A 27,126-nucleotide genomic window follows, 5' to 3' on the forward strand; every position below is an offset into this window, starting at 1 on the left:
AGCTGACTTCCTGCCCTTTGGGCAGGGGGCTGGACTCGATGATCTCCCGAGGTCCCTTCCAGCCCTGATGTCTATGAAATCTATGAAGTGGGAGCAGCTCCACACCCCGGCACTGCCTGGCCATGGGGTGATGTTGCACGGGGTCCTGTGTTACCAGCCCTGGGCTTTGGCTCCAGCATAGACCTGTGGGTGAGAGAGACCATAGTTCCTGCCGTAGGCGTGTCCCACTCTAGCCGTTGCTCCCACTGCACCACCTGGGGATGGAGCCTGCAGTTGTGGGGAAGCCCTGGGTTCTGCAGGAAAGCATGGGTGGGCCAAGGGGAGGAGACTGTAGTTGCAGCCCAGCAGGAGGGGCCCAACAGTATCTGCAAGCTTGGGCAGTTTCAGGAAAGCAGCACACAGGTCACTCTAGGCTTAGCTCCCACCTGCAGCGGTGGCGACCCCGCACTGCCAGGAAAGGAGCTGCCTCTGAGCCGATGTAGTTTGGCCCCTACTGCCCCATGCTCCTGGTCTATTCAAGCCCTTCCCACCACAGATCCAGCCGCACCTGAGCCTCCACTCCTGTTTCCCTGCAGTGCTGCCACTAGACTGGCAGCAGCAGTAGGGCCTGTGTTAGTGAAGCAGCCTGCACCAGTTGTACCTTGGAACCAGCCCTGGCCCCCTCACCTGGGGCAGCATGCCGCTCCAAGAGGGATTTGCAGCACCTTGCACTCTGTTCCAGGAGCCCCCATGTGTCACCCCCACACACTCTACAGACATGCAGGGAAGGGCCGGATGCCCCAGAGCAGGAGCCGCCCCCCACCCCCACCCTGAGTCATGCCCCCCACATCTCAGTGCAGCGCAGAAGTGGCAGGGGGAGGAAAAGCTGGAGGGGGGACTCCTATTTTCTGGTTGCCCAAGGCCCCAGTATATCTTAATCTGCCTCTGGGCCCATCACACAAAAAACGTAATTTATGTCTGCACCCAAAGAGGTTAAAATTGAAACTAGACAATTATTTTTGGAAATGCATATGTTTCGTGACCTACAACTGAAAGGTCTATTGGGTTTTGCTTTGACATACTGTATTGCAATAGCCATTCCCAGATGTCAGAAGATAAGTGCTCTGAGATCCATATATAAACATGTAGAAGAGAGCCCTGTACATAAATTGTCTTTCATCAACAAATCCTGCTACCGGTATCATCAGAACTGCATTTAGAAGTGAGCAGACAGGGCAATTGTACTGGACCCCAGACAAATGGTCTGAAAAACATATTTTTTTAGTTAAATTTATATTTTTTCACAATGAATTAACACAAACATAATAGTATTTAATATGTCATCTGAATGTGACAGTCTAGTTCTTCACACTGATTAATTTTAGGATCGCTCCATGTTGTCAATGGTATCAAAGTTAATGGTACTATTGACTTTTAAACAGATATGTAACAATAATGAGATTTATTGATCTTTCATTCATAATTCATTTTTGTATCTCCATGTTTCATTAGAAGCATGATATAACTTTCCACACATTTTCTGCAAAGCTCAGCAAGCATGCAGTATTGATTTGTGAAGTGCTGACTGCTGATTTTCGTCAATCATTTGGTATCCAAAACTTCTGGATCCCAGCATTGACTAGAGTGACACTGCATGTAGGTTTGTCTATGGATGCGATAAAGTGGCAATGAATTGTACTGGTGCAGTGACAAAACACTCATAGCCCAGCACTGTTAAAAAATATGACAGATTTCAGAGTACAAAGCCAAGTGTTTGGCAACTAGGGCTGTGCAAAATAGCAGCATTTTGTAACCAGTGTTTCAACGTTTCGATGGAACAGCGTTTCGTTTTGAATTTTGTTTCAATTCAAAACAGCTGTTCCATTTTGTTCTGTCAAAACAGGGTTGAAACTTTGAAACAATTTCGACATTTCACCCATAGGATATAATGGGGAAGGACAAAACAGACTATACTTTTGTCATTTCTGACCTGATTTGGATTAAACTTTCAGGAATGGTAGCCCCTTTTGAGGGCATGAAGCATACCATGTTTCAAGGAGATAGGTGCAGGGGCTTGGGGGAAACTGCACCCAAATTTCTGAAAGCAAAACTTATGTCATTATGTATGTGTTAAGCCACAGTGGGGTCAAAACTGCAGGCATGCTAGCCCCCAAACCCCTGCACCTATCTCCTTGACATTTGGCAGGCTTCATGCCCTGAGATGGAGCTACCATTCCTGCAAGTTCCATCCAAATCAGGCCAGAAACGACAAAGTTATCAGCTGTCTTGTTCTTCCCCATTATAGCCTATGGGCAAAACGTCAAAACAGCGTCAAAACAGCAAAACGTTTTGACTTGCCTTGTTTTGTTTGAGGCTGTTTCAACTATATCTGTTCTGTTTTGATTTTTATGTTTCAACCTTGAAACAGGTCAAAACAGCACTGAAACAAAACTGGCAGCAAAATTTCACTCAGCCCTATTGGCAACCTATCCTAAATTAAATGTATTCCTTTCATCACAAAAACCAAAGGATGATAAAAGTTCCAGTTTGGTTGATCAAAATCTTTCTTTGATTAAGATACCAGCTTCCATTTCTGAAGCATTTGGAGAAATGCTGGTTGAAAATATGGAAAATGTGCAAATTGAATCAGGATACCCGAAATTACATAGCTAGCTTACACAGGTCATTCAGTTGTCTAATGACAGCACCGTAGTCAGAAAGACTGGTACACAAAGAGGTAAACTCATTGAAAGAAGCCTCCAAAAATAATAGATAATAAGGAAAATTTTGGCTTTCAAATGGGTGACACTGGCATTGAAGATTTAATTCTGTAAATACTATGCCAGCTGGAGATGGTCAACTGCGTTTGCAAGGAAAGTTATTGGATCTCTATCCAAACCTTATAATTGCATTACTTCTCCGTTTGACTGTATCTGTAACGGACATCATGCGAGAGAAGATTTTCCATCCAGGCTAGTCAAGAACTATTTGCATTCAGTGTCACAAGAACACCTGGATATTCTGGCTGAGGTAGCCATTGAGCAGGACTTTCCTTGCAAGTTGGACTTTGCTACAGTAACTGAATATTATGTCTCCACAAAAGCACACATGATCAAATTCTAAGTGATGGTAGTGAGCTGTTGTGATCACTAAAAATGCATTCTGAATTTGAAGTGATTTATCTTCTGCTTGACAGTCCTTTTCCATGCAAAGTAGCAGTGAAAGCCATCAGTAGAAGGACAGAGGGGTCTATACCTTAGCCTCTGCCCAGGGCCTCCAGATCTATGATGCCAGGTCTGCTCATCATCAGAGCTGTTTATATCTGTTACCTGTTATGAACTCTTTACTGCCAAAAAGCTTTGGATATTTAGGTGAAACAGGCACAATACCATTGTTGTGATAACGTTTTCTAGATCTGAAACCTGTTTGCTGATATTCAAATACTATTAAAAGTAAAAAAAAATCACCTGATTCACAAGCTACTGATAACTATTTATTGAGCATCATGCTCAACAAGTAGTCATCAATGGCTCAATGCCTAGTTGGGTGGAGGTATCAAGTGGAGATCCCCTGGGGTCTGTGCTGGATCCAGTATTATGCAACATCTTCATTCATGATTTGGAGGATGGGACTGAGGGCTCACTTAGCAAACTTGTGGATGACACCAAGTTTGGTAGAATTGCAGACACAGACTTAAAGTACAGGGCTAGGATCCCGAATGTCCTGGATAAACTGGAGAAATGGGCCATAATCAATCAGATGAAATTCAACAAAGATAAGTACCCATGTCCTACACTTGGGACAGAATAGTTGCATGCATGGGCTGGAGGATGACTGGCTGGGCTGTGGTACTACAGAGAAGGACCTGGGGGTTACAGTGGACCATAAACTGAATATGAACTCTTGCAGCAGAGAAAAAGCCAACAGCATACTGGGCTGTATTAACAGCAGTGTCTCTTGCAGATCAAGGGAAGAGATTCTTCTGCTCTATTTGGCACTGGTGAGGACACACTTGGAGTACTACGTCTAGTATTGGGCCCCACAGTGAAGAAAGATGTGGACAGATTATGCAACAGAAATTATTAGAGGCCTGGAAAACATGAATTACCTTTATGGAACAGCTGAAAGAACTAGGAAAAGACTGAAGAGGGATTTGAAATCAGTTTTCAAATACCTGAAGGGAGGTTACAAAGAGGATGGAGATCAACTTTTCTTTGTGACTGTAGGGGACAGGACTAGGAGCAATGGCCTCAAGCTGCAACACAGAAAATGTCAGACTGTAAATTAAGAACTTTTTTACTATGAGGGTGGTTAAAGCATTGGAAAACGCTACCTAGAGAAGCTGTGGAATCTCCATCCCTGGAAGTTTTCAAGAACAGGTTGGATAGTCACTTGACAAAGATAGTTTATAGTCAGGGGTGATCCTGCCTTGACCAGGAAGCAGGACTACGTGACCACCTGAGGTCCCCAGTCCTATTTTCCTACGATCATTTGTCCATCTTTATTGTAAATTGTCCCTCTTTCTCAGTCCATATCTATGAAAAAAGGCTGGCAATGGCTTTTTTAATATTATGTATATATCATTCCTACCGTGGATATCATTCACAACCCTGCTGAAATATCACACATCCAACAAAATGGTAGGTAGCGGTTTCCTCCTAATCACTGGGGAATGCTATACTGAAGGTCAGACTTCCTTTTATTTCTCCCAGGCCAGATCCAAGCCAGCGCAGAGTAGTGAAGAGGTGGTTAGATGATTGCAACTAGCTTTCCAAGCATCCTGCTGGCAGGACAAATAAGGGTAGAAAAGGTTGTATATAGATGGAGGCAGCAGAGAGGACTGGATCTGAACAAGGTGAAAAGATAAGTATCTGATGACTGTGGAAGAGGGGTTTCCTAATCTCTACCCATTTTTATTCCATGGGCATTTAAGTGGAGGTTTTTCCCCATTCAACCAAGTATTTCTAGGGGATTTTAATAATTCAATCCTTAAATATACAACAGATGTACAATATTATTAAGTGAGGGTGAATGAGCACAGGTGTTGTCACCATCACCTTTTTACCTGCCAGTCCCACCAATTTTCCAGTAATGTCCTTGGATATTTTCTTCCACTACTGTATGTGGAAGTTTCCTATTGCAATATTTTGTTTTCTAAAATTTCTTACCCACTCCTCCTCCTGAGGGTCTTCTTCTGATTGGCTAGCTCAGACACAAGAAACACCTCCTGTCAATCAGTCACTGGAGAAACAGCCTCTTTGGGAGTGGGTGGGATGGATAAAGAAACTCCAGGTCTAGTGACAAATACAGTAAGAACACTCTATAAGCACTGACGACTTGTCAAGTTTGGGCCAGGAAACAGGACGGAGGAAAAAAGACATGAAGTGAGAGGTGAGTTAGGAATGTGAAGGTGAGAACAAAGAGAAGGAAAGTAGAAAGACAGATTTAAATGGAAAAGAAGGGCCCTGTCTGTATTTTTCACCTTTCTCTAGTAATTGCTCCCTCTGCGATTAACTAGAAGGCTTTTCTTCGCTGATGCACAGATCTCCACATCTTTGATCAGGTTACTATGCTTTTCATCAGATTTCAAATAAAGAAGGTAAGGGTCACTATTCCCATGTTACCTATGGGGGAACTGAGATGGACCTCCCAGGTCATCTAGTAGGCCAGTGGCTAAGTCAGTGGAGTCTAGTTTTGCTGAGTCCCACCTGGTTTTTATCCACTAGGAAGTACTGCATCTGCAGCTGGCAGAGACTGTGGTGTCTGCCTGCTAAGTGAATCATTTGTCCTGTATGCATGACTCCTGTGCCCCAAATTGCACTGGCTTCATGTCTGCTTTATACTGCAAGTCAAGGCAATAATTGCAAACACTTCACGGCACATAATCAACTTGATGAATTTAGCCTTTATTTCTACCTATGCACATTAACTTATTTTTACTAATTCGCCATTCAAAACCTTGCCAATATATTACAGCCTCTGCTTTGTTAGTGAAATGTATGCTTGAGTGTCTTTGACTATTTACCCTTTCTGGTATGTAACTACCTATGGAAGTCAAATGGCGAAGCTTCTGCTCAGTGGGCGCGTCTACATGAGATGCTTAAATGCACAGTAGCCTAGTTTACTGCACAGTAAGTGCACGATCTTACTGTGCAGTAAAAACCCTTAATCAAATAATCATGTGTAAATTCACTACCTGTAAATGTAGGGGCACCTGGGCAACCCCCCACCCACTGCACTCACTGCAGCATCTGCACCTGCAGGGGAATGGCCAGAGGCTGGGGTGCTGGCTGCCTGTCCCCTGGCTCTGCCCCTTAGGCACCCCCACCCCATGGCCACCCTGTAAATTGTTTTCATGGGAAAGGTTTATCAATGGGTGGAGTGGGTGGTGGAGGAGCCCCTGTTTGTTGAGGGGGAAGGGGAGCTCTGGTTGATGCGAGGGAAATAAAAACTTGTAAGAGAGAGGAGAGGCTACGAGACTTGAACCTGTTCAGAGTCCGCAAGAGAAAGCTGAGGGGGGTCTGGTGACCGTCTATAAACTGGCCAAAGGAGACCAGCAGGCACTGGGAGAGTCTCTGTTCCCCCCAAGCACTACTGGGAGTTACAAGGAACAACGGCCATAAGTTGACTGAGAGTAGATTCAGGCTAGATATCAGGAGGCGCTACTTCACAGTCAAGGTGGCTAGGAGCTGGAACCAACTTCCAAGGGAAGTGGTGCTTCCTCCTACCCTGGGAGTCTTCAAAAGGAAGCTAGATAGACACCTTGCTGGGGTTGTTTGACCCCAGTACTCTTTCCCGCCCATGGCAGGGTGCTGGGGGTGGGCAGGAGGGGTGGAGGGTCTGTGGGCAGTGCTGTAGGTGAGCTAGAGCATGGAGTGATGGCAGAGGTGGTCAGCCAGGACCTTCCAAACCCAGCCATGGCAAGGCTGCAGCTCTCCTAGGGCCTCAGCAGGAGGGTCTGGTGCTGCTGCTGCCGCAGGCGGTGCTCCTGATGCCAGGCATCCCCTGCCTGCCGTGCCACCTCCACCCAGGCCTTGCAGGTGTTATGCAGCACACAGGCTCCAACGATGATCCAGGGGAGGTTGTCCTTGGTGAGCTCAACGTGGGTAGTGAGGGAGCACCAGCGGCCCTTGAGGTGCCCAGAGTTGCACTTCACCAGGGTGTAGGCTTGCAGGAGCCAATGCAGGAGCAAGTAGGCAGGGCCCCCAGTGGGGAGAGGTGGGATGGCCATAGCACCCAGTTGCACATCCAGCACCCCTGGTGCAAAGTGGCCACTCTCCACTAGGCCCAGCAGGCAGGAATTCCTAAATATGTGGGTGCCATGAGCACTGCCCACCCGGCTGGCACTCACATGCATGAAGGCCCCACAGTGGTCCACAACAGCCTGAGCACCACGGGGTGAAAGCCCCTCCAGCTGTAATAGGGGTGGTTTCTGTGGGGCAGGCAGGTAATGGCCCCAATGCACTGGGGGAGTCCCAAGGCACAGAACCCCACCACCACTGCCAGGGTCATGAACACAGAGGGCAGAGTCTGCCAGCATGTCCTCGAGTGCACCGCACACCTCCAGGATGGCCTCCCCAGTGGTGGCCTTGCCTATGCCAAATAGGTGGCCAAAATACCAGAGATTGGCAGGTGTGGCCAGCTTGAGCAGGGTGAGGGCCAGGTCAGTGCCTGTGGGGAGAGGCAGCCACAAGTCAGTGTCCTTCCACTCCAGATGGAGCCATAGCTGCTCCACAAGGTCCCAGAAGGTGGCCTGGGTCATCCTGAAGGCCTCCAGCCACTGCTCATCATCCCACGTGTGCTGGACAACATGCCACCACCAGTCCTGGCTGGCCCAGAGGCCCCTGTGGTGGCGGGTCTGAAGTTTTAAGAGAGTGACAGCAGCCCTGATGGCAGCATCCAGAAGCCCCTCATCAGCCTCCCTTCTTGTGGCAACTGCACAGTGGTGGTGGCCCTGGGATGGCAGGCTGCAGCCAGACAGGTGGTTGCTGCACGTTGGGGAGCCAGGCAGGCCCAAACAGCCATAGGCCAGGCAGCAGGCAGTATGATGGGCCACTAGAGCCAGCATGGTGGCCATCAGGAGCCCAGGGCACTGGTCATCACTGCCAGGGGCAGGGGCTGAAGCAGCCATATCACAGGGAGGCAGTGGGCAAGGAGAGAGCTGCTGCATGCTGCCCCTGCACTAGGCACACTGCTCCTGGACAGGGAAGTGGCTCGCCAGAGACCAGCAAGTGGGGCTGCCTTTGGAAGATAGCTGGCGGCTGTAGTCGGAGCCTGAAGCTCCTCCTGGTGGCGGCAGAGGCCCATTGCAGGGCTGCAGGAAGTCTGGTGCTAAGAGCAGGAAATCAGCTCCCAAGTCCCTGCATGTGTAGATGTCTGCCTGAGAAAACTTAATCCAGAGTTTACACTCCACTAAACTGAGCCTGGATCAAATGCATCTGTAGACGCACCCACTGACTGGATAACTGAAACCTGGAAAGCAGTCAAAAGAGATTTCAAGATGGTGATTTGAACATTTCCCTCATGCATTGCTGTTTGGTCAAGACTTTTCCTTTCTGTGAACATAAAAATCAGATGTTTCCCGCAGCAAAGTGATATAAACAGTATTTTCGGTGATGGTCTCTGGCTGGGAGAAGTCACAGATTTTGGTATTCCACCAGACGGCGAGTTTACCCATGACACAAAATGATTCATTCAGTTCTGGATAATGCCTGAAGAGATGGGGGCTCTTGTGATAAGCCTACAAGAAAGGCATAGGAAAGGGCTGCAGCAGTTCCCATCAATGTTCTGTTTGTTTTTAATCAGAGTCCTGTACCCAGACAGAGCCATAGGTGAATTTTTTGGAACTTGTGTTCCCACCTCTACCACACCCTTAGTTTTCCACTTATACATAATTGCCAGACACAGAAGGGGTGGCTCAACATAAAGCTGAAGCCTCAGTGGCTCAATAAGCTAAACATACTGTTATTCAAACCTCCAGGAAGCAACTGTGACCACCTGAAACCTGAGATCCTGCTTTGTTTCAAGGTAATTTGCATCATCCCAGATTCTCACAGAAAGTGAGAGGCTCCATACCAGCTATGAACCGACTCCCCAGAGGAGTTTTCCACCTACTGACTCCTCTGTGAAATCCTATGAAATACGAACTTTCATTTCTGCCCAGAGAACTTTTACAATCTTTTCTCCAATGCCTGATGAAGGGTGTTTGTGCCTGAAAGCTTGCAATTAAAGACATTTTTTGCAAAAATCTTGTTGGTCTGATTGCATCCTGATTGTGTTATTCAAGCCTGACATTCTATCATATCCTACTGCAATTTTTAAATGGTACCCAGGCCCACAGTAAGCAAACAAAACAATCCCTTATTTAAAAGCACGGTATTTTCCCACAAGTTAAAATGCTCCATATTTTACAATTTAAAATCCTGTTACTTTAAAATTATGTTTAATTCTTAAAAATGTACATTATGTTGCCTATCCTACCTGGCAAAAGTGCCACTTCAGTATGTCAAGCCTATTCTCCTGCCATCTTCTGTTGCACCGCTATGTATCACTACTCATCTCATCCTCTGTCAAATTCAATAATTTAATATAGTGCTGAATTAAGAGGATTTTGTCCTCATGGTCTTCTTTATTCTTCTTTGCTACTGCCAAATGTGAGAGGTACCAATATGGTTGGACCTAGTAATTACCCTACCTGCAGATTTTTTAATACCCCCTAGCATTTCCCTAAAAATAACATAACTATATATTAAGTAGGTAAATATCCCTAAACTATAATTTATACTGTCTGTTCTTTATTGCAGTGTTTTTACACATTTAGAAAGCGAGACAAATTCTAAAGATACCCTCCCTCTACATACAACTTGATTCTTAACTGTATTGCATTCACATTAGCTTTCTTTCAGAAATCAACTTAACACAACATTGTGGAAACATTTAAGGGCCTATATTCTAGGCAGCTGTAATTTGATTAACTTTTACGGAGTTTTATCAAGTATGAATGTAAAGCTGTTTATATAGGTACTAACATTTGCACTATTTAAAAAACAATGACATCTTGTGGCCTAAGAGAGAACTCTACGATCACACTAAAAATGTTACGAAAAAATCCTGGATTTAGAATAAAAATTTAAACAGATTAATTTACATACTGCAACATCAAGGACCCACTATAGTACGGGCATAAATGACATAATCTAAGCAGCTGAAAAACCTGAAGTCTTGTATATTGTACTAGTTAGAAGGAAACATTGATGTAGTATTTTTGATGCAATCCTGATTTCTTCCAAAAAATCAGGAAGTGCTGTTTCCCAGAACATTGGAAGATCAAATGACTAGAGACTGGCTCTTTACATGTAAATCCATGCCCTTTCAGTCAATATTCAGCTGATAAACTCTCTCACTAGACTTTTCACATCACTAGTGCTTCTATGGCTGTCTCCATCTGTCAAGGTTCTTACTTTGCTCCCATACTTCTGAAAACACATCTCTACCCAGAACGATACCTAGCAAAGTTCTCTATCCACATAGGTATGATTTCTACACTCAAATCTATCTTTCATTTGGGTGGTGACATTTATCCGTTTTGGTGTGAGGTCCTATAGTGCTTCCTAGAAAATCCATTTGACTTACTGTATTAGCAAGTGAACTTCCAAAACAGTTACAGATAGCCCACTCAGCCAGTTGCAAATGAAACTTACTTTTGTTCCTTTTATTGTTTTTAGACAAAGCTAATAGCTTAAAAGTCTAGGAATAAGGTATGAACCTGATTGTCTGGGGGGGAAAACTGATTCATGACAGGTACAGCTTAGCCTTCGTTCTGTCAAAATAAAGTTCTGCGGTGCTTATAACAGTTAAATCTTAAAAACCAAAGTATTGTCCGATTTGCACAGCCATAAAGATCCACTGGAATTTCTTCCAATAAGGGAGATTTATCCTGGTATCTTAACCAAGAATTCCCGTTTCCCCTGTTTTGCACCAACAGCCTGCCTGAGTCCTGCTGGTCTTCCATTCTGCGGAATGTATGATTCCTAGTGGTACAAAGTTTATGAAGCTCTTTCAGACAAAAAGCAATATGCAAACATTCAGCTTCATTATGTGTGGTGCAGTGTTGTACCCTAATTTATGAAAGTCGTTGCAGACCTATTGTCAAGGTATGGTGGTTCTTCTGATGTTATTATGAATCTTACAGTACTTGGTGCTTCTTCAAGTATAATGTCTTGTACTCATGACAATCTCAACTTTTATGTAAAATAAGGAACTAAGATTTTTGGCCTTGAATACACAACTCTTACTGGCTCTGAATCCTGAAGGCAAATGTAAAAGCCTCAAATGTATCATTTTTTGGTTTTGCTTTTTAAATCTCACCATTTTAAAGCCAAACTCATGATCTTTTTGAGGCCTGATTCATGCTTTTTAAATAATGCCTATATGATGTTGGCCAAGATAGGGAAGACATTCACTGATAAAAATGTCTCAGTTGGTAAAGTAAGAAAGTCTCTTTCTGATATGCCTTTGGCTATTAATGGCTTGGAAACTATTGTAACCCCCTGCTTTAAAAATATAGACACTGCCTTATTTGCAAGAAATGATTAATTAAGCTCTTACGGCTAACAGCATAAGGCAAATCTGTTAGTTTTAAAGTTTTCTGCTACAGTATTATTAACACATGTTGAAATCGAAAATCAATCCTTACTTAATTAAGAAAAATAATGGAGGGTAGGTTATGTGGAGGTAACCAAAATTTGTTGCCCAAATTCTTATGCAAGCCCACTGATTTCACTGTAGATAGTGTAACTAATGGCAGACTGTCATATCCACTTTTAAAGTAAAAAAAAATCTGTTTTAAAATAAAACGAGAACAGAAAAGCCACAAAATGCATTTGAAGCTCCAATTATACCCATCAGATTAGACTTTTCATTTCAGAAAAGTATAAATAAAAATGTTTCATCTTGGACTACTCTATGTTCTATGTTCCTGTGTAAATTTCATTTCTCGATCTCTGGTCTCCTCTGATGGATGCTCTCTCGTCTTTTCTGAGAGTGGCTTAGGTCTATCAAACATAGTACTTTCTTCATCACTGGGATTCCCAGTAACTATTATCCAGTAATTCTTATCTTCTTCAGCTTTATGAGAATCCAGATAAGTGTGACAAATGACTTCATATTCCTTTCCGAAGTATGAACTGTAGAGAAAAATAGAAGAGGTGCAGTGGTATACATATTATATCTTAATAATAAGAGTTGAATAGGTCCACAAAACTGTAAGTTACTGCTCTAAACAATTTGCAAATAGTCCTGCCAACATTTGTTTGAGTTTATTCAGATATATTATTATATATTTTTAAAAACTGTTATGTCTTCATCACAATTTCAGAAATTAAAAATCATCTAGCTAACCCCCAGAGTTGCAGGAGCCCCACTAATGAATGTCAGCCCTAAAGAACACATGCTGATTTAGTGGATCCATTGCCCTCAGGTACAATGGCAACAGGCTCTTCCTCAGCTAGAAATGACAACTTTGGGGGCTTTGCAAGGACACAAGAGGGTCTCCGGTTGAAGAATATTGTGGCCACTTTTCACCACTTCACCATCACCTGAAAAGCATCCATTAGGGTCTAATAGTAGAGACCTTGAATCTTGCTTGGAATTAAAAGGAAACAATTATTATAAAACATAACAATGAATGATCAATACTAATGCAATACATATATTACATTAGTATGAATTGTTCCATTAATTTTAGTTTGAGAGTCACATGGATAAAAGCCAGTCAGTTTTCTGCACTATTTTTACTATTTTTACATCTTATCTAGAACACTACTGCAGGCCCAATTTTCACTTTAAATCAAGGACTATCATCCAGGGAGGATCAGGGGGTGCAGGCAGTGGTGCAGTTGTACATCCCCATTTAATTCTTGTTCTACCCACACTTCAAAACCAACTGCCTGGGAGGTGCTGCAACATTTCTATTCAGGCAGTGCTGAGTCAATTGACCTCATAGTTTACCATCATCTCCCTGATTCCTGCTAATCTCTCTCCACTCCACAGGTGTTAATGACCCTTTATTCTTTTTAATAGTCTTGATATTCCACTATTCAAACTATCCTTTATTCTTTAATATTGCTGTCTATTAGCTATTTCTGGTAATGTCTCTCCTATTTCACAGACCTTCAGACACTTTTGTGTTCTAGCTAAAAACTTTTACTCAGGTGCGGTAATATTAGCTCAGGTATAGAAATGGCTGACAGTGAAGTACTAGACTAGAGGCACTGTCAAAATGCTCAAGAAGGCTAACTTTTGTTTAATGAATCTGAATAAGAAATGTACATTTAACTATAATAATTACAAAACTAATGACAAAATAACTTCTGAGTATTTTTCACGTAATTTGTTGTGTTTTTAAAATGTAATATATACTCTAGCAAGTTATTGCACATTTTAATAGTTATATTTATTTCTGCTTTGATCTTAAACTGAATAATATAATGCTAGTCTCTTAGCTTATTAGTAAAGCTTCTAGTTTAACTGGAAAAAATATGTTTTGTGTTATAATGTGGTGCCACACCATCTATACCCCCTCTTTTCAATATTCTAGATCTTCCCACGGCTACAGTTGGTCAGCATGTCAAAGGAAAAGCTGAACCATCCACAAAGTGGAAAGTTTGGAAATGTGATGGTGAGTTGATACTATTAAGGGAAATATGTGAAAAAGATTGAGCTAATAGATTAAAGACACAGAACAACAATAAGTTACAGGAGGAATGGTGTCTGTGTGCGTGTGATTGGCAGAGGAAGGAAAAAGGTTTTGCAGTCCTTTCTGTTTTCCAACTAAGTGTGTACCCAGAGCAGTTGTATCACTGTTTACTTTAATCCTTTATATACTGAACTTGTGTATGATCATGTCATGATTAAAAAAACACCCTTAAAATTTATGTTTCCATAAACCACACTTACCTTATCCAATACTTCCTAGGCACAGCTAAGCCCCGATTTGTATGGCAGTGGGTGATAAGCAGTTTACTGTTTGCCTGGGGAAAAAAAGCCCCAAGAAAACTCATTTAATGGTTTAAAGATGACTGTTGAATACTTTCTGCCATTAAAGTTAACTTTTTATTTACTAAATCTAAATCTGTTAAAAACAACAGCTTCTGACTTGGGGCTGTTTTGTACCTCATTGATTTTGAAGTTTCCAAGGACTGTGAACATTAATTATTTTATGCCCTAACTGCATGTGTCTGCTAGCCCAGAACAGCTGAATGCAAAGCACTTGGGCCATACGTCCTCCATCCTTCAATACACTGCATCTGTTCCTGGCCACACCCCCGTAGCAGGAACCATAAAAATAAGCCCAGGGAGGGTTGTTCTGTTGCTCATAAGCTCTTACACTGGGTGCTTGTTGATGGAGTGCTCCAGATGGCTTGAGGCACAATCCAGAACTGAGGCCTTTGCATTTTCATAAACAGATTTTTAAAGTATTATTATATATTTATAATGAGCATTTTAGTATTTTTTTAAAGAAGAACAAGATTAATATTAAATTGACCTGTTTAAAATAGAACTGAAAATGGGATATTTGTTCTGAAAAACTTAATTTTAATCAAGTGTGTGGATTAAAAATTGGCAGCAGAATGGTTCTTTCTATAATAAAATAATATTGCTTTGCACTCACACCAAGGGATCTTAGAAACTTTGACCAAAGGATCTCAAAGCAGTTTAGAAATATTAACTTGACTTCCAGCAACTGTGTGTGATAGCTAAGTACTGTGCCCATACAACACATTCACAGTGAACAGCCAAGTTTTCAAAGTGGCTATTGATATTGGCTGCCTGGATTGCTAGAACCTTTTGGGGCCTAACTGTGAAAACTCCTAAGAACCCACAGCTGTTCTTAATAGCAAGAGTTGAGTACTCAGTATACCTGTAATTTAGATGATAGTGCATAAGTCAATTCCCAAAACCTAAGTTACCAAAAACGAGGGGGTGCTTTTGAAAATTATGGACAAAATAATTCCTCTGAAATCACTTGGGAATTGAACCTCAAAGCCAAGAGTTCTGGATCCCAATTCCCTGCTCTAACCATAGATATAACTGATCTAACAAAAGACTGATCCCCCTCAAAAACCTACAGTTCACAGTTTATATATTAAAAAAAAATGCTTCTCGCTATGCAGCTCTGAAAGCTATAATGAATAAAATCACTGTAGTTTATTTAAACCAGTTGTTTTATTAGCTTAATTAAACCCTCATAATATGAATTATTTATCATTTCTTACAGGAACAGGAAATCCTTCATATTCTAAGCGCAGCTGTGGATCCAAAAAGGTAGCTTGCCAACAAGTCAGATAAGAGAGTTCATCTGTCAAAAACACTTGCTGAAGGTATGATTTTTTAGCAAATCTCATAAATGATTTATGGTCACTTCCTAGATATAACTATAAATGGAAATGAAAGTTAATGGCAACATAAGTTTAAGTCAATGAAACCTGTAAGTTAAAACAGAACCAGAAACAATATTTCACATTTATCAATGTCACACTGTCAAAATATGACTTAAAAAAACACTCATGCAGTTCTCAAAAATCTCTTACAAAATTATTTTTCTGGAGCACAGAATCTAAGTGCAAGCAAAAAGTACATGACAAGTTGCACAAACAATATATGCCATTAAGGGTTACCTTTTATATTCTAGTAGTATTGTATCTTTATTGTAGAAATATGTGCTTTTGCTCTCAATGGGCCTATTCAAACTTCCAGTTATTGAATGGATACTGGATTATCCCCAGCATGTACTGCAGTTGTAAAAAAGAAGTGTCTTTACAACAGCGCAGATAGACTCATTGCTTGTGAAAAGTCAGTCAAAATACATTAAGCAGCCCAAAATCCCAATTTAGAGTTCTTCCAGCTAATCAGTGTGTGGATTGGTCATGTTGCAGTCAAACAGAACTGGTGAATACAAAAGCATAATCAGGTGAAAGATGCAAATGTTGATGCATAACCTTACGAAGTGAAAAATCTCTAGACAGAATATTTTGGATTAAATGACAGAAAGGTTTTTGTGTTTTGTACAACGAAATTCCCTGCTGCTTGTTTAAGGAGTAGTGTAAAAAGGGAAGTTAAGATGGGCTGAAGATCTGGCCCTCAGCTCCCAACCAGAGACTGCTTCAAGTATTTGTGCAGTGTGCTTCTTTTTGTTCAGCACGTGGGAAAAGAACTTCACTTCCCTTGTGAGCAACTCTGATGTTGGTAGGATGAAAGCAGATGGTTTAATTGTTGTGAGAGGTGCTGCTGTGCTGCAAATTTTTGGGATGCTATGCAATGACAAAATGGCAGTCACTCTTACTGCTCAAGAAAAGAGACCAAATTCTTATCACAATTATACGGGTGCAGTTTTCACTGGAATTGCTCTGCAATTATGATGGAGTAATCTAAATTAAAATCTGACCTGAGGTCTGTTCTGCAAACCTGGGATATCTTGCCAATGTGCGTGCACTATAATAATTTTGAGTGACCTACTATGTATAGATTATTTCTTCTCAGCGCACTGTTTGCCGCAGGTTCGGCACAATTCATTTTTAGTATAACTGCTGCATATATTCTTGCAGGAAAAAACAGTGCATGGAATCTCTACAGTAACTGAATTTTACAGTACAGACATGTTCTCCAGTTGTAGTCTACACGTGTTCTGACTTACCATTTGATCTGCAAAACCCCCTGTTGCTCCCAGACCAAAATTCTGTCCAAATCTAATGGGTTCACCCATTGAATTTCCTTCCGTGCTATTAAAACAGAGGGGGGGAAAATAAATATGAAATCTGCAGTGATTCTTTTTTGTGCTTAGAACTGTTTTTCTTATAGGTAAGCCTTATTAAGGTTTTTGCTGTGAAATATATTAGGAAATGTTGGATTTTTTTTAAAGACATCAGTCCAGGCTGTGATTTTTGAAAAAGCATAAAGGAGGTAGGATGTTTAAATATCAGTAGGAGGGCAACACTTAATTTTCTTAGGTTATGTCTACACTAGTCCTCCTTGCTCACAGCAGATCTGGAAATGAGGCAATACAGTTATACTGACCAACCTCAACATCTCTGTCTGTGGTGTGATTGGCTACCTAGAGGCACAGCTCTAGGCACATGGGGAAAATGTACAGTTAGAATGAAGTACGTATCAAGTACAGGAACCTCTAAGGATAGGCAACAGCTGACCATGGAGTTTTTGAATCACAGGTTTAGAATAAAGGTACCTAAATTTTGCCTAAGTCCATTGGATTTTGCTGAATTAGGCTTGTGGAGAACAGGTTGTAATATTAGCTACTGCTGTTCTTGTTAAATATATGCATGTAGGTACTGCTATGCAGCCTAGTCATGGGTTACAACCCTTCTATGGTTGTTCTTAGCAACAAGGCAGTCTCTCTATCCTAAACAGTTTCCAATCTAAGTGTGCCAACATCATCTGTAACATTTTCAGGAACTGTAAAAAGATAATAGTCCACATTGTGTATGTTCGGTGACAGAGTGGCCCTGTGCACGTTCTTCTGTGTGCCAGCACATAAGCAGGAAAGATGTAAGATTTAACAATCATGTGTCAGGATCTTTATATGCAAAATAGTGATCAGAAAAAATAACTAATGCTTAGAATGTACTTTTGAGATTACTATTGGATATTTAGAAATGTTTTGACAACTGATGTTTGGCTCTGTAGTAATAAAGAGCTGGCCATTTACTGAATCTAAAGCTATTTGATAGTTTAGTAAAAATAAAGTGAGCCTTATTCAGCTCTCACACCAGTTTACACTGATTGTAATTTGATGACTTCATTGGAATTACTGGTACATGTGGTATAGAAGCATAGCTGAGTAATAAAAGTTAAGTCATCCATCTGAAATAAGCAGAATATTACTCTATATGCTGACTTAAATCTCACTAAACTTCATTGCCTACATCACAAAATGAGATCTAAACTCTTATTGCAAAGATTTAACCCCTACTCAAATCAAAACACCAAACCTTAAGATACGAAATGTATTTCGACCAACAGGGTTCACGCTTTTGATGGCGCTCACTTCACAGGGGGCTTGTAATGAATCGGCCGTATGCACTGCTATTTCATCTGGAAGCACTGCCAGAGATAGATTGCCACACACTGCAGGGTAATTCTCCATAGGTGATTTGTGGTTATCGGGGTTCACAAGCATCACAGTGTCTCCAAAGTGAACAAATCCATCCTTAGAAATGGACAGCGGGATCTAATTTAAGATATACATATTTCAGTATAAAATGATTTGATTAAAAAGACTGACCTTCTGTTCTGAGTGTGAAAAGAATTTCAAAAACAAACCACAGAAGTCCCCATACACCATACTCCATTCAACTGCATAGTCTTTTTTCAGTCCCAACGCTACACACTTACATGAAGTACATTGTATTGGGACTACTGTGTTTTTAGCCTTTGTATTATGCACTTAGACACACTTACTGTAAACAGCTGAGTATCCAGTGTTGGTGCCGTAGTATTGGTGGCCCTCAAACTGACTAGCTCCCCTCATTTTTTAAGCTTCTAACAGTTAGTTTGGGACTGCTATTTAGAAACCTTGAAAAATAATAGAAGCCCTGAAACTAACTGAAACAAAATGCATTGTATTAGCTGGTATTTAGCTTTGGTCGTCTCTGCTTCTTTCCCAGACCTGAAGAAGAGCACTTTGCTTGAAAACATGTGTAATACCTCTCCCAATTATCCAGTTGCTCCAATAATAGATACTATCCCCCCGCCCACAAAAAAATAAATAAATAACCCTCCTTTCTTCTAACACAGCTCTTAATATCACACTGCTGAGGGCACACAGTGCTCAGTGAACAGCAGTTACAGCTCCCTCAGTTCTTCAGTATGAGCAGTCCTGAAACTAACCCGCTCCCTTCATTTTCAAAGGCTTGTAATAGCATCCTTAGAAGCCTTGAAAATAATGGGAGAGAAACCCTGGGGTGACTAGATCTTGTCACCTTCAAGGCTTCCCAGAGCAGCCCGTAGACAGCAGCTTCCCGTTAGCTGCTTCAGAAACAATCAGCCCCTTAATGTCTATGAAAATATGACATGGAAAACAATTTCTTACAAAGGAAATAATTACAGTTCCTGTTCCCTGAACTGGAGTTCAGTAGAATGACAAAGCAGGCAGTGGTGCTGAAAGATGCTCTGCCTGTAAGCAGTGTACAGGCAGTCCTCAACTTACAACATTTGGAGTTACAATGTTTTGCACTTACAACATTTATAAATTGACACCCTGTTTCAACTTTATGATATCAGTTTTGACTTTACAACGCTTAATCCAATGCAATGCCACGCCAGCGAATAAGGTTGCTGCATCGCTCATCTCCCTGAAGAACATCTATCCAAACTTCCTTGGACACTTTCTTTAAGAAAGCAGACAAGACTCCAGAAAAACCTGCAGCCAGGACTCCTGAGAAGACTCCAGCCAAGAGCCCTTCAAAAAGTCCAGCAAAGTCACCTCAAAGAAGTCCTTACAAATCAATATGATTGCTATTTACAATACAAAGACATTAATGTAGCTATATTACTTATCTATAATTGATCCAGTACAAAATTCCGGGGGTATTTTTAGTGAAAATATGGTATCGGGCCTTGGCACAGGAACCAACCCCCCATTTATAACATTGTTTTTATGAGAAAATTGATTCCGAGTTACGACATTTCGACTTAAGATGTAGTTTTCAGGAATCAATTGTGTCGTAAGTCCGAGGACTGCCTGTATTCGCTTAACTGACATGCAGGTAAGTCATGTTTGTCTCAAAGCAACAAATGGGAGCAGGGCGGTGGGGGGGTGGCGGATTGTCCCAAAGCAATACAAGGGCAACAAAGGGGGGATAGCATCTGTTACGGCTTGAGTAGGGCTGCACATGTCTATTGTGTTTGAGGTCCAGAACGAGCGGGCTGGCTTGGACAAACCGTTACCTTCTTCAGCAGGTTATTTTTCAGGCTCCGCGACTTCTGGATCAGAAGTTCTCCTCGCTCCCTCTTGTGCAGAAAGTCTTTCAGAAGGCCCTGTTGCCACACAGAGGGGGAGAGTGAGAGGGGCTCCGGCAGGTTTGACGAGGCTCCTATGTTTTGGGGAAAGGCCTTTTGGAAGCTACCCCCTGTCCCTCATCCCACTTCCCTGCCCCTGCCTCCCAGTTCCTTCCCCAGCTTCAGCGCCGCTGCGCCCGGGCTGGGCCTCTCTGCAGCAGCCCGATGCTCTCCCCGCTCTGCCCCGGGGCGGCAGGTAGCGGGGACCGGCTCCGGTACCTCCTCCAGACACACGTCCTCGTTCCAGTTGCCGACCAGCACCCCCGCGCTGTAGCTGTAGCCGCGGCCGCTCATGGCGCCAGGGGGACTCCACAGCGCGCGCGACCCGGGCCGCTGAGTGTACGGTTGCCACGGGAACCGCTGCGGGCCGGGACTGGGCGTCCGCGAGAGACTCGTCCGCCAATGGGAAGCGAGAAGGCGGGGAAGGGGGCGCGGCGTGCGGAGGCAGTTGGAGAAGCAGCTGGAGGGCGGCCCTCGGACGCCTCGGGCGGGACTCCGTAAGAAGCGAGTGCCAAAACACCCTTTGAACACGGGAGTGGAGGGAGGGGCGTGTTCGGGCGCGTCCCAGCCGTCATGGGGCTGCTGCCTACTGCTGGAGAAGTCATTCGCACCCCAGGGTGGACGCGCTGCACCCTTGGGGCCCTCCAGTCTTAGCCCTGATTCCCTCAGTGTCTTGCAAAATAAGATCTGAACTCTTATTGCAAAGATTTCACCCCTACTCAAATCAAAACGCCGATCCTTAAGATATGAAACTTATTTCGACCAACAGGGCTCGTGCTTTTGATGGCATTTGGGGCTTCCCTCTGTGCCTCAGATCCCCTCAGAGCCCCCGCAGCCCTGTCAGGGGTGCACACGAGATGGACCTAGGGTTGCCAACCCCCCTGGAGCATGTAGGCATTACATACAAGGCCCCAGGAGGCTGCTGAAAGTCACCCAGGAAATCAATCGTATTCATTAAAATCAATATGTGATGCTAAATCCGACGTATACAGTAGTCTGGTGGGTTTTTAAAGGTAACAGTCGTGTGGACGTTGGGGCTGGAGTCCCAGCAGGTTGAGACCCCTACCCTCAGTTGAGGGCCCCGGGGACACACTTGCCTGCCCACCTGGGCTTTTTCCCTGCTCCCGCACCTATGGTCACACTTGTTTCTCCTTGACTGTCTATGTTTATATTACACTGCACAACCCGCTCATGCAAGGTGATGCGTTGTGCTGCGTGGTCTGCAGGGCACTTCCCCACCTGTAGTCCCGGCTGCCAAGCAGCACTGTATGTAGGTGGTGAACTTTTAGTATCAGGGCCCCCACCTTTGCCAGATATAACTGATAATCATTTTTAAATTACCATTTTCCAGCCCCCTTTCTGTCCAGACCCCAGGGAACCACAGACCGCCTGCAGATGCCACTGGCAGTGGCGCCTTTTTGCAGGGGGTGCCCCACCAGCCCGTGTGCATCCTCTACACATCGCCCCTGGCTGCAACAACTGAGCTGGGCTTCTCTCATTTTCCTCCTACCTGACATGACTTGCAGGTGTCTCCAGGTGGGGCTTTGTGACTGCAGTGTAGTCTCTAGACCCTTCCTGTTTGGTCCAGGACGGTGCCGTTCTCTTTGAGATTTTCCAGGACTATTCTGAATTTGGAGGCTGTGTCTCTGTGTGCCCAAAACTCCCATGAAACACATCTTTCATGCAAATTTGAAACAATGGTCCCAGTCGTGGCCCTAGCAGCATTTAATCAGGGCTGACAATGACACACCATGCATCCTGAATCCAAGCTGTTTCAGAGTCCCCACTGAATTAGCATCTTTAAAGCTGATAAGCAGGCATCAGTTTTAGGGCTGGTATTACTACAGTTGTCTAGTACAGAGTAGAGACCCCATACTGAACCTTTTCAGACTCAAAGCACCTCTGAGAAAATGCCAGTTCTTAGCTTTCACTTGTGTTTTGACTGCAGCACAAGATTAGAGCAATTATTCTGTTGCAAAGAACTCAGAGAAACCACACCAGGTTTCAGAGCATTTTTGATGCTATAGGCCGTGTCCGGACTAGCATGGATGTGCAGTAAATGGCACTGCAGACCTATTTCTGGTGCCACACAATGTACATGCAGGCATTCCTCACACTGCTACCTTGTAGCCTGGAGATCCCAAGGTCAAAAAAACCCACACCCAAAAAAAGTGTGATGCTGTGTGTGGCAGCAAGCATGCACCATCCAAAACCAGAGACTGGCCGGCTGGAGCCACACTCCAGCTGCTGACCAGGCTCCCAGCTGCAGGAGCACTATGGCTGCAGCCCCTGGAGGCCCCCAGAACCCCAGGTAAGGCTGCTAGGGTCAGCATCCCCTACCCCACCCGGGGTAACTTGGCATATGCCAGAAGGCATGGGGCACAGGCATTCCCCAGAGACAAGTAGCAGCACAAGCTGTGCCACTGATACTTGTCCCTGGGGAAACAAAAGTCCATGCTCATGTGGATACGGCCATATAGATTCTTGTTCGAAATCCCTGAATTTATCTTGTGAATCATGTGTAGGTGTTTGCACACCTAACAGTGGTAATATTGTGCAGCACCCAGTGGCACCATTTAAAGGATGGTGCAGAACCCCAGGGTGCCATAGCTGTGCCGCTGCGCTCAGCACAGATTTCCTGACAGGTAAGCCTTGCCTCTGCACCTGCTGAGAATGCAGCATGGTGCTTCCTGGAGCTGTGGGAATGTGGCTATGCTACCTTTGGGTTTAAATGCTGCTTCAGGCTGCCTTGTGTAGCAGAAAATAGAGGCAAGGCCATGCAAACTTAACTACACTTTGGCTTGGCTGAGAGCCACAAGATAGTTCAGAAATTGATTTTGTTGTGAATAAATACAAGCAGATTTTTAAGATGAACAAATTAGAAAAATAAATTTCTCATCATATGGACAGCTAGTCTTCACATTTAATTAAATAGGCTAGCTATTAAATGTCTAACAACAGTTTCACACAGAAACTGGGTATTTTTTTGCCTTCAAACCAACTACATGCAAATAAAATCTATACTTGTAGAAAGAGTTCCACTGTGTGGCTGGTTCTTGTAAATGCAGTTTTCCTATGTAGAGACTCATGTCGAAATATTCTTTTTTTCCCCTATTGTTTTAATTTAAGTAGGTTGTTGGAAAGTTTCATTCATCCTGGCCCAGGACCAGTGGCCAGTTCTGATTTTGGAAGTCTCAGACATGATGTGGAGCCTAAAGTATGCGCATTGAAAAGGCTTTGGTTAAACTTTTTCATCACTGAGACTTTGCACAGTAGCACCTAGCCCAAGTTGTATTGTTGGGTTACTTCTATGGAACCTAAGATTTTAATTAGGTTGTCTGGTTTCTCATGCCTATAAACATAATGCTCATGTAGATATTTTGCTTTTTTTTTTTGATGAGCGTGTATCCTATTACAACTTAATGTGACTTTTCTTCATTTCCAGTTCTCTGAATACTCACTTCTTTGCTTTCCTTTTTTTAACTCAAAATTAAGCCTCTATTTAATTAACTTATTGATGAATTATTGTCAAGCAATACAGTATGATGTTTTTATTGTAAGCAAACAATAATAATTCAGTACATTTTCATAATGTTGATATAATTCAGTTTTGAAGTATTATGTGGCATCAGATGAATTATGTTTTCTTTTACACATGCTGTAGGTGTTCTTTTTTGTGATGGGCAGCTTGCATGTGAAGTAGCAGGCACTTAAACACACACATGTACAGAGCTGAATTGGTCCACCTGCTTCCTGAGAAGAATGTATGAATCTTTTCTTGCCACCTGGAAAGCTTTCATGTCTGATTGCAAAATACTGCCCCCAAAAACAATAAAAATAGCTTGTTAACAATTGTTCAGTTTTTAAAAATTGAATGTTTTCTTTTAAAGTACAGCAAAGTGCATAATCACATGTAAATTTCCTCGACTTCCTTGGTATATGAGAAAATCTGCATTTAATGGAAACAGGGATATGCAGTTTTAAATATCTTGCTCTCCATTTGACTTTGGTGAGTCTAGATTTTCATTCCTTATTGGCAAAGGAGCTTACCTAGTTTACATGTATTAAATTGATGTTAACCTACAAATTAATCAGACATCGGGAAATGATGGTTTTCCACTGTTGGTTTTATGTCTTCTTTCAGTAAAGTGAACCGCTCTTTTCAATGTGATAGGGACAACAGATCAGAGGAATGGGACCCCAGCACCTCCTGGCTATTGCAAAGTCAGTTCTTTTCCATCACAGACTGTTCTATATCTGATCACCTCCACTTCCTCCAGTGCAAGACATTCCACAACTTCCCTGGGCAGCTTGTTCCATTTGCCTATTGGTCTTATAGTAAGTTTATCCTCAGATGTAATCTTTGTTGTATTTGAACTCATTGCCTCCTGTTTTGACCTCTGTGGCAAGAGAGAGCATGTTTTTCCATTGCCTTTATGGCAGATTTTCAGATATTTGAAAACTGCTGTCATGTCCCTACTTAATCTCCTTCCCCTCCTCACCCCAAACTAAACATATCTAGTTCCTTCAACCTTTCTTCTTATGGTCTGCCTTCTAACCCCTTTATCATCTGCATTGCTTCCCTCTGGATTCTCCCCAGTTTCTCTACATCCTTCTTAAAATATTGTACCCACAGAGAGAAATGGATGGCTGAGGGTGACAATTTGACATAGCATACAGAGCTTTCTGTAATACCTAAAGGCCATTTCTTCAAATACAGCCCGAGTTGGCTTGGGGTGATTACAGTCCTTCAGTTATCTCATAGTGGTTGGACATAGTTTAGTGGTTTAAAGTCAGTTCTCAACTGGCCTGTGTCCATATCACAAAATCCTTAAACCCCATAGTGACCAATAGTTAGGCTCAGTGGGGAGGTCAAGGTCTGAGTGAGGCACAGAGATTAATAAACTCTTTTACCCCATGCATATACTGAGGCACTTTGGCAAACCAAAAGGGACTCAGCTGCTGTTGCTGCTCACAATGTTCCTGTTCCATGCTTAAATACAGAACTTCTGTTTCCAGGTGTTTTATTCGGCAATTTTTAAAGAACATTTGTGGAGAGAAAAAGATACCCCAAACAAAGTCATATGTAGATTTGAGAAAATTATTTTTAATGCTCTTCTTAATCCCTTGGGAGCAAATCAGTTTCAGACCTGTTTTTCCCACACCCTGAAGGAAATGTTAATGCGTCTACTTTTAACTAGTAACACAGAATGAATGATACTACACAGTGGTAAACTGTATGCACCACAGGACTGTTTGTCTCTCTTCTTTTTAATATGCAAACCCTCATTCTGATGCATGTAGTAATTCAGAACATAGTTATCATTTTTGCTTTGTTGTGACTGGCCTTCTGGCTGTTAACATGATGGTCTTCAAGCAATTAGAATGACATATCTGCCTGTCCATAATACATCTGTTCTTTCTTATTCTAACATGTTGTTCAGGTCATCTGTTTGCAGCAGAGATAAGAATTCCCTGAACTAAGTAGATCAAGTGAGAAAATATGACGGTTACTATTCTTCCCAAGCACCTGCAGTAGTATTTCCCCCTTTGGCTGAAGATGTCAGTGTGGAAGAATTGTATACTGATTATTTCTGGGAGCCAATGAGCCTGTTCCTAAAGTAGGGGTGAGGAGGTTTTGACATCACATTTTGGGGAAGAAATCACATTTAAGACCATCTTACGAGATTGCTGTTTTTGTTCTGTTTGTACTCTGGCACTGGTGAGGGTGCCATTTTGCAAAGCCCCTTTTTACTGATGCCTGGAGGTTTGAGCTAGAGGACATTTCATAAATACATGGTAGCATGTGGTAATGAACCAAATTTAAGTTTCTTGCAACCATAATTAATTGTATTTAGGTCCTAATGACCTGTTGCATTGATTTTTTTGTTCTTCATAGGTAAAGGTCAAATTGGAAAGAAAAGGTACTGGTAATCCTGAAAGCACTGTTCTGAAAATAAGCTACACCCTTCTGCACCCTTTCCAGAGTCAAAGTTAATACCACACTGGGATGAAGGGGGCAATTCTCTCATCTCAGAAATAATATTTCGGGTAATTGCAGACTCTGGTACGGGGGTGGGCAATTATTTTGGGTGGAGGGCTGCTTACTGAGTTTTGGCAAGCCATCGAGGGCTGCATGGCAGGCAGCCAGGGGCAGATAAACATTAATTTTCTAAATTTTTTAGGGGTCCTGTGGGCTGGATAGAATGGCCTGGTGGGCCACATCTAGCCCACGGGCAGCATTTTGCCCACCCCTGCTCTAGTAAAACAGAAATTCACATGGGTATAACCATATAATAAAGTTGTTACAGTACACAACTCTTATATAGACATGCCACAATGGTTTAGAATTAGATGCATACCAGTAAGACCTAATCTGATAACATATCGAAGTCTGCTGCAGTTGAATATGTCTTTCAAGGCACTAATGGAGTGGACACTGTATCAGAGGCTTCCATCAAAATCGTCCAAGTTTCTAGTCTAAAACATGAGTCATGACTTTAGTTACCCAGCCTTCCTTTTAACTGAACGATTTTGGTAAAAGAGAAAAAATATATACGTTTGAAAGATGATACAATAGTGTGCCATATTGCCACATCCAGCTGTGAGGAAAGACCGAGGGACTATGAGGCCCTATGAGGAAAGGCTGAGGGACCTGGAACTTTTCAGCCTTCATAAGAGAAGGCTGGGGGGGCGGCTTGTGGCAGTATACAAATTCTTGGGGGGTGGGGGGTTCATTGATGTCCCTTCCAGCCCTGGCATCTATGAATCCCTCCTCAGTCAAGCCTTCCAACCTGGGGTTAGGTTGCCCAGTTCTCCATTGCATTTTCATTGTAGGAGTTCATTCATTTAAACCTGTCCTGAGATCCTTTAAAGCCGAGGTACTCACTACTCAGTGTTTAACAGGTGTAGTTGTGAATGGCCATGTAAAGTCATTCAAAATGCATTTCATCTCCTTCGTTTAGATGAGTGTTATCGGGAAGAAAGCTTAAAGAAACCACTAAGTCTTCGAGTCTCTCAGGGAAAGTTAGTAGTTTAGGGAGGAATAGCCTAGAAACAGGGTTAGGGAACCTT

The 27,126-nt window shown here is 42.8% G+C and overlaps 1 protein-coding gene across 2 annotated transcripts; it reads right to left on the minus strand.

Moving 5' to 3' along the window:
• Positions 1 to 10,657: 10,657 nt before the first annotated feature.
• Positions 10,658 to 20,390, minus strand: CFAP161 (cilia and flagella associated protein 161). Of its 2 annotated transcripts, none has more exons than XM_019533703.1 (7): positions 20,272 to 20,390; positions 19,942 to 20,031; positions 17,985 to 18,202; positions 16,673 to 16,757; positions 15,255 to 15,413; positions 13,936 to 14,009; positions 10,658 to 12,164 (listed from the first exon to the last, which is right to left on the minus strand). In XM_019533703.1, exons 1-7 carry the CDS (start codon positions 20,344 to 20,346, stop codon positions 11,942 to 11,944), a joined length of 924 nt encoding a protein of 307 aa, XP_019389248.1. In that variant the 5' UTR covers positions 20,347 to 20,390; the 3' UTR covers positions 10,658 to 11,941. The 2 variants fall into 2 exon arrangements, with proteins under 2 accessions (XP_019389248.1, XP_019389247.1); XM_019533702.1 differs by having other exon boundaries at positions 17,985 to 18,223; positions 20,272 to 20,389.
• Between the last annotated feature and the right edge of the window lie 6,736 nt (positions 20,391 to 27,126).

The sequence above is a fragment of the Crocodylus porosus genome, unplaced genomic scaffold (assembly GCF_001723895.1).
Source record: "Crocodylus porosus isolate Cpor-Errol unplaced genomic scaffold, CroPor_comp1, whole genome shotgun sequence".
Classification (NCBI taxonomy): Eukaryota; Metazoa; Chordata; order Crocodylia; family Crocodylidae; genus Crocodylus; species Crocodylus porosus.